Here is a 16,688-nt window from a genome sequence, read left to right on the forward strand (position 1 = left end):
GGGTAGTTGAGAGATTCAAGAGTCGTTATACTTAGAACAGAAAATCGTGGGTTCAAATCCCACTTATCATTCTTTATATTTTTCCCCCTTTTAAAAATAAAGGTTATCTACCTACGACAAGATTACCTACACTAAGAGCTATTGAATAGAAAATAATAACCTTAAGAATATAAATGTTTTACAGAGGCGTTTTATTAAATAAACGCAAATCAAAAAGCTATCGAAATAGGGATTATATTTCTAAACATATTTATTTTATATAAGAGCGATAAGGATAATAAGTACTAGCAATGAAAATAGGCACGTCTTTCACAACCTTGCTCATGAATGACAATGCTTCATATACCTATATCAACGTATAACTTTATAAACTTGTTTTTATGCGCATTTAAAACGAAGTAGATATCTTAAATATATTCCTTTAACATTGTTATATAATGTACAAATACTAAAAATTCACGACATCACACGTTTGCGATAACATAACACCTGTCTATATTTGCTTTTGAGTAGCTCACGAAAGAAAACAATATTATTTTTATATTATAAAACCATAACTGGTAACGTTATTTTCAATCTTTTGCATTTAATTAAATAGGTACCTATTCATGAAATTTTACTAAAGTGAAGTGGACACAGTGGTACTGGTATACAGTTAATGCAATATTTTTTTTACTTACCGAAAACGAAAAATATATTGGTATAAAGAAACGGTGTTCTGCTCAAGCTGATCACCAAATTAACCGTAAAGAAGATCCATCATGAAAGTTGATTTGAAATTCCTATCCCACAAGACGGATCTTCGCTTCACATTTTGATCATACAAGTTTTCTCATTAGCTATCGACATTAATAGAAATCTTTCATCTAATCAATCTAGATGCTGCAAATCAAACATTCTCAGAACATTAATAACCTCTCTGATTACACTTGATATCGCTCATTATAAGTCTAAAGAGGTCTTTAACCTACATAACTGGGGTACGCAGATTACGGTTTAAATGTAATGACGATAAAATGATACTCGTTACTGTGGTTTAACTGACCTTGGTATTATTATAGCAGCTGTCATTGTTGGAATTACAGTATAAATAAAACATTAGTAAAGAATATTGTATTAAGATATTGATTTTACCTCGATTAATTGGTCCGTAACCTTAACTTATCGACCCAGTAGAGTGTACGTAGACTTCACTATTAAGACTTTTCCAAACAGTTTCTTTTCTTTTAAATTCACTCACGTAAAATATAAATCTAAACTTTATTTGAACATTAAAATTAACAGACAGACCGAGTTACAACTAATATTTTCTTTAGATTTATTTTTATACTTAATGTATTTTCAAGCAATTATGTAGAGAGCAAAATAAACTATTCAATGTCTTACCTACTAAGTCCTACGTTTTTAAACAGCTGAATTATTTATTATGGCTTATACTTCCATACAAGTTCTTTAACGTTTCTAATCGTATGTTTTGGTAGTTCAATGGTACATATTATGTATAGTGTAATTTGATGAGTTTAGTCTACATACGTCGGATACTGTAACAAGGCAGAGGAAATGCATGTTTAGCGGTGTTATCTGTTATGACGTAATATTTACTTACGAGCGGTCTAGAAAGGCCACCCGCGGGCATTTTCGTGTTTGTGTTGTAAAAGTATAAAGGTTTTGTGTATGTGTAACTGGCGGTAGAAAGGTACAACATTTTATTATTTGATTGAATGTTTATTGAGAAATTTGTATATTGGTGTTCCATACATAAGATGGTAAATATTTTTTTATGATTTTTTCCACCTAAAATGTATATCAATGCTAGGCTGATATGTTCCAAACATTAATATACCTGTCTAGTCCAATTTTTAAAGTAGACAAACTCGTAAAAATCGTAGCTATATTTTTTACTAGCTTCCGCCCACGACTTTGTACGTGCATCCCCGTTTTTCCCCGTTCCTGCAAGAATTTCGGGAAATCCTTTCTTAGCGGATGCCTACGTCCTAACATCTACCTGCATGCCAAATTTCAGCCCGATACGTCCAGTGGTTTGGGCTGTGCGTTGATAGATCACTATATCAGTCACCTTTGAGTTTTATATATATATATAGATTTATATGATTGAATGAAAACAATGAATTAATTTTGTTTAAATGTATAATAATTATAATATGTATTTCAGCAGCTGCAGTAAGACTTTAACTATCAATATGTTAACAAACTTTCTTTTGTCAGTACGTTTGAAGTACAAAAGAAAATGAAAATGGTTGAAATAGATCGTAAAAGCGTAGCACCGACAAAAAACATAAAAGAAACGCTAATGCCCGCTTTATGGGCGCGCCCTTTATGTCACTTTAGCTTAGATTAATATTTAAATTCTCTAATAATTTAATACCATTTCTCTGTATAGGGAATTAATTAAACTTTCCCTCGGATATAATTGTAACGTAAACCTTCTACTCGGAAATATATAACCCGCTCTACATTCTCATTTCTGTAATATATTTCTTCAGTACCTATATAAAACAAAAAAAAAAATCAACGTTCGTGCAACACTTATAAAACTGATTAGTATTAATTAGTAAATCAAAAGATAAAATCCAAACAAAACTCAAACAGAACGCTAAAATATTAGTTCCGATGATCTCTTTAATTATGGCGTAGACCTATCGTTTCATTTTAGTTTCACTATCGTTTAACACAAGCGTAGTACAAACACATTCAAGGCCAATCATACCATTCTTATGCTAATGGAGGTTTATACATTGTAGATTTATATTATATGGCTTGACATTTTCATTTCCTATTTAACATTCATATGCCGGTACATGTTGGTCTGAAAGCTCTTGTAGCGTAATTCAATTCGCTCGCATTTTATAGTTCAATAATAAAATGTGGTGACATTTTCCACGGCATATGCATGTTATAGGATTTCGGATGACAATCGCAAACACTGGATACCTGGCGAGGTAGAGCGCGCTTTGAACGTCGGCGCAATCATGACGGTTTCTGAAATCACAATCAAATCTATAAAGATCGTATTCGAGACGCAAATGTAAACAATGTGTCATAAATTTAGAATTTACATCATCGTCGTACTCAATTCATCATCAACCTAAGAAATACCTACTTCTTTAACAAGCTTGCATTACTAAAACTTTCTACGTCAAACACATCAATCTTTCTATTAAAACAAAATATACCAAATATGATTGAAACTCTACATTAGGGTACTAGGTAAGTACGGGTAATATCTACGCGATTGACAAGGCAACACCAGCGAAGGTGAAGGATGTGGGTCAGTACTCGGAACGTGGGGAACGGTGTTAGACAAATATTGAATTAACGTGAACAGAATAATTGGAGAGAAAGCCTAGAGCACGGTTCGAATAATCAAACATTGTTGAAATAACAAATTCACAGTGCTAAAACATTTATACTCCTTTTAACGCCTTGCTGATGGAATTTCATACACTCATTGCTTTTATAGCGCCGATATTTGAATGTGATTGTTAATTTAGAATTTGGATCAACATTAGAAATTCAACTAAATTTCCTTAATACTTTTACTTTACAAAAATTCTTTCACACGATAGGTTTAAAAGTATGCAAACGTATCTATTATTATTCTTAATATGTTAATTATGTATTTAAATGTCATATTTGTTTGCGACTTTCATTATCAACACAGCATCCATTAGCTCCCGCAATTCAAATAGCTATGGCGAGGGTTAGAGATCGGATACTTTCTCTCAATACACTGGTTCAACGTTTCATTTAAATTCTCCAAAAACGAACCTCGCAGAATTTACACACATGGTGAAAACGTGATGAAAATGTCATGTGACATCCACCAACCAGCCTTTGAATTTATGCATATATAGACCTGTGCGTGGCTATAGAAATTGATTGACACGAAAATCTGAGCTTGATTCGCGGTAGCCCGCCGCGTTGTTTGGAGTTTCAATAATAATTAATATTTACTGGTAACATTGCTTTTCTGACGGTGCATAAAGCCAAGACCGCATAAAAGCTGTCATTCTGAACATTGATTTCTATTCGAATGGTACCTGACTATTATTTATTCTGTGACGGTAGAAGTTAACAAACGTTTAAAAAATATTCGAATTAATAACCTTTAGTTTGTCAGGCTTCTGTAATCTGATAAACATAGAACCGTAGTTTGTTTTATCTATTATATTTAAGGAGGGCCTGGCACGTGTAGACTAGGAACTCTGTTTTGTATTATTTTCTCATTTATAACATAATTTAATACAATGGGTACTGGTTTATTTTCAAGTTTGACTTAAGAGGTTTTGAAATAACAAAGTAATTGACACACCCAAGTTTCATCCGCAAAGCTCATTATCATTAGAAAGACCGCTCTTAATTCGGTAAGTAAAAGCTAGAATTCCGAGAAATTTTAATTATGCTTCATAAGATGACTGTACACAAATGAGATACCAAATAATTAAAACGATCAAATCATATTATGAGATTCTGGCAAAAATTATCATGTAATTTATACGTCAGAATTAGAATAGTATATAAATATTTTAGATGAATGAAATAAAATATTTAAAGGCTAATTAAGCAAAGTGGGCATAATTTATTATAAGTTTGACATTCCGTGAATTAATCGTCTCAATAAAGAGGTCGCCCATTACAATAAATTCAAGGTCTGTTCTATTTAATTACTAAATACAGCATAATACTACAGAACAGGTATACACTGTACAGATAATATATTCAGGCGCTTTACATAATATAATAAAACGTAAATCATGTTATGCTCTATGCAAGGATTTCCTGGATTTAATAAATCAAATATAATTTAAGACGGTTGTTTAACGTAACAATAATTTAATTTAACATAACGTACTGCTATTTAATAAATTTATGTTGCAAATTGCTATACCCAGTAGCAGAAATCCATACTAATTATAAATGCGAAAGTAACTCTGTCTGTCTGTCTGTCTGTTACTCAATCACGCCTTAACTACTGAACCAATTGTCATGAAATTTGGTATGGAGATATTTTGATACCCGAGAAAGGACATAGGCATACTTAGACATACTTTTTATCCCGGGAAAATGACGAATGGAATGAAATCCCACGGGAGCGGGAACTATGTGGGTTTTTCTTTGACTGCGCGGGCGAAGCCGCGGGCGGAAACCTAGTATACTATAAATAAAGATTTATCAGAAAAAAATATTGCAAAGCATGATTAGAAACCATGTCGTTTATTTCAATGTTTTTTCTTTCGTTCTATTAAAGCTGCGTTGCAAGAATAATGACGATAGTGAAGACAGTAATAATGCATGGAGATCACCTGAAGCCTGTTACTATCTGGTTTATTTTAACGAAGCAGAGGCAAGGTATAGCAAAATATGATTCAGACAGGTTACAAGCGCTTGCCAGTTGGCTCTGGCAGCGTTCGGCGTGAAATCGAATTGGCTGAAATTCAGAGACGAAAATAAGTAGCTATCGTGTTCACGGAAAATCAAAACTCATATCTGGTTAAGTTAAACGAATTAGACGCCTTCCTAACACTGCCTTTTGGGATATAACTTAACAACGTTTAAGTGCAACTCAAAATTTATATGTGTTTTTTACTATTTCATATTAAAAAGTCTTGTAAGTACGTACCTATGTGAAGTATTTCTTAATGATTTCATATGTCATTTTATAATAGTACCATTTATAAAATCGTTTAGAAGCTTTTTGTTTGGCATAGTGGCGTTTGACATTTTTTGCTAAAGTAGATGATTGACCTTTGACGGTTACCTTTTCAACCGACGGGTTTAAAGGAATATTTCTTATATTAATTCAATAAAGGTGCGGCTTATTATAAATTGGCATTTCCTATGTCATAAAAATACATGACTAATCTGTTAGATATAACAAATTCATTGTATTTTATTCATATGCCTTATTGTATTTTGCTTATATATCTTCTTTGAAAGGTAAAGTTAATTTCCATTTGAAAAACGTCTACATACTAGCCTTTATAGATTTTTAAATGTGTCAGGGAGCGGTGTCACACATGAACGACGCGAGCGCAACAAATAGAGCCCAGATCCTGTGCCGCGTGTGAATCAACCGCGCCCACCGCTTACAATCACGGCATTTTATTTATATCCTATATTCTATAAAAATCTACGTCCCACAGGCTATAAACACTCGTAAGGCGAAGGGACAGAGACCACTGTCGTTTAAACACCCTTTATTTTGGGGTCATTTTTCGCGTTGCAGTGTTGCTGTAAATGACAGAACGAGGAAGCTCGTGATATAATACTACGCTCGCAGGTCAATGATAAAATTTATAGTATGCTGGAATAAATTGCCAATGTTCTCGAAACTTGAAACCGATGGGTTTCAGTTGTAGATATCTGAATTGAAGTAGGTTGTTTGAGCTAAGTTGGTATATTTGATTTTGTGTCCGCGATTTATTGAAAATCCACAGTTGTTGGTTGGCCTGTTCATAATGAAATACCGCGGAGAGAATACTATTGCAGAAAGTGTATTGATCGGATATAACACACGAATACAAACAATTTAGAAGACAACAATTATTTTATAAAGAGCTTGAGAACGTACAATTTTAATTAGAAAAATTACAAAAATACTCCAAGAGTAGTTTACCTATATGAATATAAAATAATAACTACTAGATTGTTGTCATTCAAGGTCTTCATTGCATTCCAGATACGATGATTAATAGCCGTGTGACGAGACTACAAAATTAATTCATTGATTTCATAGATCTAATCAAGTCTAATGTCATTTAAGTTCAATTTAGATCAATGAAAGACTATAAGGAAGTCTATTCACCTTTATAGAGTACTTTTATTTCATATTCGAATCATGGTGCGGCATAAATGGGATGCTCTTTAGTAGCCCTACAGTTTGACAGGTAATAATGTACCTACATATATCATATATGCATGTACCGTGCACTTTATTCAGTAATACATAAAGGTCCTATTGAATGTATATGCCCAGACTAATAATATTAGTGTCGTGTTGAGAATTGCATTAGAGAGTTGTCGAAGCACATTGCGTTGTTCACATAAAAACACATCGTGACAGAAGATTGTGCTCTTTTATAGGAAATATAAGGCTACTTTAATGCTCTGATGCATGAAACGACACGAATATGAAATCAAGATAATACTATTGCAATGGCATTTCTTTGCTATTGTATTATACTAAGACAAAAAAAGCATTCATATTTCTCTCTGATTAATTCTGAAAGCTTATGTCGGTAATTATTGTAGCGAATATGTTTTATAGATAGTATGTTTGATAATTAAAAAAAACAATTGGGTATTTCTTTCTGTTATATAGATATAAATGTATTTTAACTAAGTACTTATTCATTATATTAAACCAGCCGAAAACTTTATCTGATGAGAAAGACTGTTTAACATCCATAGTCCATACCTTTAATTGAATGTGAATATAAAATAGGTACTAATATTTCTTTAATATTTACTATATAGTTAACCCATAAACATTATATAATTTCATGAACTGTTGGCTAATCTGTAATGTGATTGGTCAGCGTGGCCGAAAACATCTATCATTTAACATAGATCGATAAATAAAGTTTCATATAACCTTTATAAATTATAACCTAGATAAGTTATTAAAATTAATACTTTGACCTAGTGATAAAGTTGTAAACATTGAACTTTTTCATGGGAGCTAAATGCTAATCCATAGATAAGTATTAAATTTGTAATCTTTGTGTAGCCGTCACAACTCTGGATATCTCTACATCGATTTACAAAAATAAGTAGGTAAGTAAGTAGATATTATAAAAATAAGGAAAGGATAGATAAATATTTAATATAAAAACAAATGAATGTTATTAAATGTAAATCGGAAAAAATATTTATAAAAAGGAGTCTCATATTTCCGAAGCTATCATACGAGTAATTGCCAATTACGCTACGAGCCCCAGTTAATATTTTCAATCCTTCCTTCACATTTTATTGAACTGAAGTAATCTAGCGGATAGTATTATAGAAAGATATTATATTATACTACATATTTGTGTCTCAATATTAAAAGCCAAGAATGAAATGTCACGGATTTCGTTCATCTTTTCAATTTAAAACTGTTAATACGTTTCATCCGTGTCGTTATAAAAGGAGTATTTTTGCAAGCGACGTTACAGAAAACTAGGACGCGTTGTAATCTTATTTGTAGAAGCCTTTGCCCCTATAATTTAAACAGGAAGCTGTCTGTTACGTACGTAATACAAAAATATTGGAGCATCGATGCATTTTATTACATTACAATACTTTATATATAGCCCATAAAGAGAATAGAGATTTTACAGGGACGATTTACGTATAAACAAATAGCATTTGTAATCGGCTTCAGATATTTAGTAATATAATATTCATTTAGGCAATAATATAACTATTAAGTACATTTTAAAGCGTTCACGAGTAATTTATACACAAATTTAGTAAATTGACTTTATATAATTTGGGGCTAATAAACGCGCTGATGCGTCATGCAGTTACGAGCATTAATTTTACAAATGAACTTACTCGTTCACCAGGGAACTAGCACTATTTGTCTGATTGAATAATTGGTAATAAACTAGTCTCTATCGTACGTATTTTGTGTACGATTGTGTTGTTGTTGGGATTTTTAAATGACCTTTATGTGTGTTAGAATAGTATCCACTGATCCGAGATAATAATAAGTATGATGGTAATATTATCATATTTCATAAAGTCAGTCACTTTTCAGGAACATTTAATGAAAATCATTGCCAAAATTATTATTGCTATGGTAAAAAGAAACGACTTAAATCAAAAAAATGAAATTGAACAAAGTTCTTAAAGAACCGATTACCTAAATTTGTTTATGTAGAGATAATGGATTCGGTGTTGCCTACATATCAGATCCGGTCATTTTTACTAATTTCGCCTTGACCTAACTACGGTAAAATAAATGGATCATAGTTCACACCCACCTTAAGTAATTATGACACCTACAGAATACATTTAGAGGTACTTACATATCATAAGATTTATCTCATAGTCGTGTTTTCTACCAAACATAAAATGTTCCCACATTTATAAGATATTTTCATGTTAAAGTCTATTTGTATTGAATACTTGTTGACATCGTAGTGTTTAAAAATAACTGGCCAGATTTTTTTTAATATCATAAAATTTATTTTTAACATGTTTTTGTTTTTCATATTAATTATATATATAGGTATATTTTTTAGGACTCTACATTAATATTAAAGTTATAGAATGTAACATTGATAGTGGAACGTAATACAAACACTACATTAACTATTACATTTTATCAAATTCCCATTTTCCATTAAGCATATCGTAATAAATAGAAATGTCGTTAGTTGTACAGTTTTCCTAAAAAAAACAAGGTAGCGTTGATAAATAATCTAAGCCTTGACATCGCAACCTTGACGTTATTAAGAGTTCCTATAACATGACTAACAAATTTTGGAAAAAAGTGTTTTATTTAAATAAAAATATTATGTACTTACGTTATCAAAAAAATCCTTAGATTTGGTAAATCACAAATACCACAGATCGAAAACTATACAGCTACCATTGGTTCGATTAAGTTATCCATAACGTCAGCGAACTTATTACAGCAAACGATGACATATCTACTGGGCTACTATTTAATACGTGTCTACGAATAATAGGAAAAACAGGCGAGGAAAATCGCGGAAAATACGAGGACAGAGCGCGTACGTGTGTTGCATCCGACGGTCACAGCCAGACTGATGAGCCAACATTTTACATTGATAACGCTATATGACGCGATATCGTTTGTAGGAAACTGTAAAACAATGAAAACACTACCTAACTATCTACCTTCCGACCCAGGTATATACACGCTATATGAAATTCACGGGGATTGATACCAGATATAACTAAAAGGAACGTTATTCACATAATCCTTGTGCCTTCACAATTTCGTTGATAAGCAGCACCGTTTGATAGCTATTGATAAGATACTTCAATTAAATCAGAGTATTTTCAAGTGCTCGATTGAATAAACGTGGTTCAATTATTTAATAATTATATAATTCCTCTCACCTGCATTTGCATCGTGTAATAATAATGTGTCTCTAAAAAACAAACAGTATAGAAACTTTATTTTTTTGATTCATTATTAGATCTCAATAAATTTTATGCTACGGAATGGAATAAGCCCTAGAGCTTTTCTATTTTATGGGTCGCCCTTAAATTCGCACGTCGTTGGTAGACAGGAAGGGCCAAAAATAAACTGGAACGAAATAACTCGAAATAAAACCCAGTCTACTACTGGTTCATATTATGCAGCGTATAGGAGATTTTTATACGTTTTATTCAAGTTTTGACTGATTTAAAGGGAAATATAACATTGTAATATTGTGTTATATTGGTTTGTTACTACATAATTAGATATATTAATATGCTCTCTTAGGAGATAGAGATATTTAGTTTGCTATATTTATTATATCTGTAATAATCGAATATTTATTTGATTAGAAAAAAATATGTTAATCCCTGTTTAGTTTTAAGCAGGCAGATAAATAATAAAAATGTTCTTTCGTATTCTAAATATGAAGGTATTTTTTTGTATAACATTGCCCTGAAAATATTAGAGCTTCAAATAAAACACTTCAAAGTCATCTTCTGATTAACAATACAGCAAGGAAAACATTTTATTTTTAGTAGAGCTTGTAACATTCAACCGTAAAAAGTTTTTTTTTCATTATCTGAGAATAATTGAATTAGAGGATTAGGTATATGTAATAAATAAAAAAGCATTAATTTCCTATTTCTATGTCATTTTGTTTACCCTCATAATGTAATGTTTTAGTATAAAAAAAAAAATTCGTTACTTAGCAACTAAAACGCGAACTACCGTTGCAAAAGTTTTCTGTGTAGAAATTCTTGATATCATTAGCTTGAACTTGTTAATTTATGTTGAAATTAAAGTTTTAACTAACGTAATTTTTATAGTTTTTAAAATAGTGTACCTAGTTCCTACTAGTTTTAGGTAAGTATGTTGTATCAACTATCAAGAAACAAGTAAGTAGGTATATAATGCGTTTTTCCGACCATGTATTGTTACTTATATTCTTTTTAATTCACACATATAGTTAAAAATCAATTAAGTCTAGTTAATGTACTAAAATATTTTAGTATTTAAAGATTTATTATAGTTTATGAGTAAGGCGCATACCTACCTATTCGAGAAACATATTGCAAGAATCTAAATCTGTTACGCTTTTACATGTACATTTATATTGGTCACGGGTATTATTATATGTATACAAAATGCAATAATTATGTTGTCGTAGGTGAGAGCCAACGCATATTAAAGTAACACGATTATCAGCAGGCACCCGCAAGCGTTATATTATATTCACGTGTCTGAATATCGTTATAGTTTCATACTAAATATAATTATACATAAATATTACATGCCCCGATTAATAATTATAAAACACTAGCTTACCGGCCGCGGCTTCGCCCGCTTTCTCTAAAACGATTTGATATTTAAACTATCCTATCTCTCAAGTTGGATCGAACTGCACATGGTGTGCGAATTTTATTATAATCGGTTAAGTGGTTTAGGAGTCCATTGAGGACAAACATTGTGACACGAGATTTATATATATTATTAATAATTAATAATATTAATATTATGGCAGTTGATTTTGACGAATATATTAATAATAATATTTAACATGAGTATTTAAATGTTTTCACAAACTGTAGGTAATATTAAAGGAGAGTAACGCGTATTATTTTTATTCTGGACAGAAAATATTTTCAGGCATCATTTCTACATAGAAATACATTTTTGTATTAATATTTGACATATTATATTGAATCGAATTATCTATATGATAGTTTTCATTTTACTGACTAACATAGAGCCATATAAAATTATAATATAATTATTCAGTAGAGCTTAAATCGTACAAAACAATATGATCATACTGTTGAAAACAGCAGATCCTGCACTTGAAATTGTAGTGGATTATAGCATAAACCTAGATAGTTTACTGAATTTTACAAGTGGAAATATTAATAGGCTTATGCTGAATTCTCTGAAAATACTAGCTGACCCGGCAAACTTCGTTCTGTCTTACTATACTATTATCATTTAAGGTCATGAAAAACAGATTTTTATCGATGTCAAGGCCTATCCTATTTGCACACCAAATTTCATGAGAATGGGTCGAGCCGTTTCGGAGGAATTTAATTAAAAACGCCGTGATACGGGAATTTTATAAATCAGATATTGTTCTCCTACCTATATAATTTTATATTATAGGTACATATAGGTTTATTATAAATGTATAAAGCATTACCTACAAAGACTTTTACTACCTGTATCTTTACGATAGTTTAAAACAGCCTTCAGATAATTCATTGTAAAGCGGGATTTATAAGGAAATGAGATATTAACCTCGATTTAGTGTGATGGCGCTAGCGTTAGTTATTACGGTCCCATAAGATCGTAGATGCCCGTTTATTGTTCGTATCATATCTCATTCTGGCACTTGGTAAGGGTTAACGATTAGATTTGTTATTGTAAAAGCACTATTTAATACGAAGGCAGGCGTCCAGGGCGCGTTGGGCCTGTTATTAATTTAGCCGCGGCTCTAATTAATCTTAGCTGTTGTGGATTCACAGTTACCCACGTTTGGATGAGTTTTGACTTTACGAGTTTATACATTAGATGTACACTTTGTGTTTCGGTTTATTTGAGATTATTTATTAAGGTATTTTGATATAATTCATGCTGAAAAATATATTTTTAACGTAAATTAATCATTTAAAATTTTATATTTATTACTTACAATAATATTTTTAAAATATGATCTGTCACCCTCTATATTTTTTTAACAGACTGTTCGTATTTTTTTAAATTAAAACTATACTGTCATTATAAAAGAATACCAATAATAACAACTTATAAAATTAATCGACTTATAAGGAGGAAGATGGACGCTCACGACATCTAACGATGATCTATAAAACTTCTTGAAGTACGTCTCATTCACAACAGATGGCGTTGATTCTAAAAAAATCATAATAATGCATGATAATGTTTCAAATAAATGAACAATGTCAAATTTATAGCAATTTATGTTATCCTAAACTAAGCTTGGCTATTAATTGAAATATTTCTGTGCATTACTGAATTATACACGAGGTAATTAAAATCATTAGACCGTCAAATTAATTATGAATTGATATTATGATGATATTCAGTTCTAGCATAGATATTATGATATTGCATTATATTCGTATATTGTCATTATCGGACTTCTAACTTTAAGTTTTTATAATGTATAGAACAACTATATAGAATAGAAAAAAATTCCATCATTATCAATTTGAACTTTCGTCTTTGCCGTACCGAGGCACGATTTTTTTTAAATGCAGTGTACATTTATAAAAGAGAACATTGTTTAATAACGCATACAGACTCTTTATGAAACTGCCCAGGTACTGTAGTGCATCTGGCATATTTTTTGAGACGGGGGTCTCGGATTTCAGGGCTATATTGCGAATTGCGATCTCGAATCGCAAGTTTTTGGGATAGAATGAGACGCTCCAGTAATGGTATTCTGGTGGCTGTCTGTAACTATTTTGACAATCCTTTACTTCTTTACTGGTGCAATGTTCATGCATCACAATATTATGTTAATAGATCTATGTAGTCAAGGGAATATGAATGATGCTCTAATTGTTTTTAATTTTTATCTTAATCTTGTATACTTTCATTATATTATTGTAACTACCATATGGGAACACATGTCCTGAAATAAAACAATTTTATTTATTTTATAAACCCTGTGATATTATTACCTAAAGCCATTCAATTTAAAAATTAACTTCAGCCTAAATATATCGTATTTATTTTAGTGCCATCATGTACGTGTCTAAGTTATTTTTAATAAAACGGGCACAGGGCTGAAGTTATATTTTTACTAAACAAAAGCCCAATCTTGGCCAAGAGCTAATCTAAATATATCTTAACTAGCTGGAGCCCGCGACTTTAATCGTGTACCTACCTAGTTCCCGGGTAAGAATAACCTATGCTAATCCAGACAACTATCTCCGAACTGTGCAGTTGCTTCGTGTAAAAGAGCAACAAACATACATAATCAAAATTTCCTTTACGGTTACATATCCTTGATGTATTTAAATTTTTATATTTGCAATAAAATAAATGCTACTTAGAGAGTAAGGTATAATAAACCACATAATAAACAGATTTTGTAGAAATCATAGTTCACTCACATTTAGCCAATTCAATTTAACATCGATATAATTATATGATATATCGCACAATACCGTAATCAGAACATAATTACATATTCCGGGCTATTGAGAAATTCCATTGAATAAAACAGGCCCAATCGAATGAGAATATGCTTCCTTATCGAATGTTGATCCTTAGAGATATAAGGAAAGCTATAAGTATATAAAAGCAATAGGGATAAATCAATTATCTGAATTAATAAATTGGCCATTATAATATTGAGAAAGAGTCGTTACTTTTTTCATAAAGCGATATCGCTGTCGGTCTGATTAATTAAAAAATAATTTGGTAGCAAACAAACAACAGAATATTTCGATAGTTTCGTAATTCTTTGCCAATATTCAGATTCTCTCAAATCGCAGGAACGTTTTGTCGTAGCCGCCAAATAACAGCCAATAAACGCAATAAAAGTGTTTGTTCATCTGCGTCAATAAACATCACCAATGCTTTACATCCGTCATGAAATTGTTTCCTGTATGCCTAACCTTTACTCATTAGGGACTTTGTATCCAATAATTTAGCATTGCTTTTCCCAGACGGGGTTTCTATATATTCATTTGAAATAAAAATAATTGATATTGCGACTCATTAATTATAATTTAACCTAATGGCATAATATATAAATTGTATATTTTAGTTTAATTGACTTTGACCCCGTATACTAGATACGTATATTATGCTGGCACCTTCATCTCGAGTTAAAGATGATTAATTAGTCTTTCTTTGTTGATTTAGTAAAACATTAAGCTTAAAGTTAAGGTTCTTACTCTACTCTATTGTACTCTTTAGCTTTCATAGAATTTATATTTCGTGATTTAGTATAGACAAAATAAATGCAGTCGCTTCAAGTGCAACAAAATGTGTAAATGTGGTCTCAAGGTTGTACCGAATTTTAACCATATAAAAATCATACAAATCCGTCTATTAGCATAACCCATACTAACGGATGCAACACAAAAATGCAAACTCGTATTTTAAATAAACTATGAAAACCGAGACCGCGTTTACCACGACGAATAAGCGTGACCATACATAACGACAGACAACAAAAGTGTTCATGAAAAATGATCTATTACAAATTATTTTTAACGTTGACGTAAAACAAATCAGCTTGCCAATACCCCATAATTATTTGTTGCAACTGACTACCATCTTTACGGCTGAATGAAGCGCCAAGTATAAGTAAGATACTAGTCATTGCCAGAAAATGGAACATCTTAGTCTATAGTTATTTTTAGTTGTATCAATGGTTACGAAAAGCAGCGTAATCGATTCCAAATACACTCCATTATCAGGTGAACTTTCTTTAAATCTTATATATAAAAATGAATCCTAAAATGTGTTGGTAAGCGCATAACTTGAGAACAGCTGAACCGATTTTGTTAATTCTTTTTTTATAATATTCCTTGAAGTTCGAGGATGGTTCTTATGTAGAGAAAGCGTAAATATGTACCACGGGCGAAGCCGGGGCGGACCGCTAGTTATTCATATAAGAAGTCTTATATAAATTGCACATCACAAGTTCTAAATAAATTTATTGGTTGTCAAATAAATGTTAAATACTAAATAAATAAAAAAACACTGAAGTGTAATAAAAAAATGTACCTACAAACAATGCACAATTTAATGAAAATACGCCAGCCGGCGGAAGCATTATCATCAATATAGGTAGGTAATGATAATGAAATGAAACATGAAAATTGTTTTTTGAATGCTTAAAATAACTATGACATAAAAATTCCAACCAATACTTTCATTACGTTTTTAAAACTTTCCTTTGTAATCCAAATAAATCTAATAATTGTTTATCACTGTTTATATTTCAATCACATTATTCTGAAATAGAATTTTTTTATTAAAAGGAATATGAAAAGCAATTTCATGTAAACATTTCAGATATATTATTATATCACATAGTTATATATTTGGTTATTTTCGTCTAGTACCTAATTGAAATTCCATAATGCCGCGGGCTATCAGAGGGGCTTAGATTAATAATTTAGAGTGAACACTACGTCCGAACTCCGATCTCATCAATATCATCATTATGTCACTTCATCACGACCGAATTTAATTGGAATTTATGTCTATATTACGAGATAAATATGTGGAGAATTATCAAAGAAATCCATATTTTTATTTGAGTAAACACTCAATTTAACACTATTATAATTAAATGATTTTAATATTTGTATGCAAGCTGCTATTTATATTTTTATGTTTTCGAAAACATGTAGGAGTAAAATTATGACATAAAATGCAAACTTTGTGCACGAAATGTAAATATGTATTTACGGTCGAGTCACCAAGGGCCATTTAGAACGAATATAGATGATCCAAATATTTTCACGGG

The 16,688-nt window shown here is 31.1% G+C and overlaps 1 protein-coding gene across 10 annotated transcripts in view; it reads right to left on the reverse strand.

Annotated features, from left to right (window-relative positions):
* Positions 1-16,688, reverse strand: part of LOC123693189 (sorbin and SH3 domain-containing protein 1) — a 121,090-nt gene that overhangs the window by 36,732 nt on the left and 67,670 nt on the right. For 9 of the 10 annotated variants that reach the window (XM_045638188.1, XM_045638182.1, XM_045638179.1 and 6 more), the window contains one exon: positions 2,953-3,000. The exons of the other annotated variant lie outside the window; for it this stretch is intronic. In XM_045638188.1, coding sequence (XP_045494144.1) covers positions 2,953-3,000 — 48 coding nt within the window. The remainder of the gene's footprint in view (positions 1-2,952; positions 3,001-16,688) is intronic. 10 annotated transcript variants of the gene reach the window in all.

The sequence above is a fragment of the Colias croceus genome, chromosome 7, assembly GCF_905220415.1.
Source record: "Colias croceus chromosome 7, ilColCroc2.1".
NCBI lineage: Eukaryota > Metazoa > Arthropoda > Insecta > Lepidoptera > Pieridae > Colias > Colias croceus.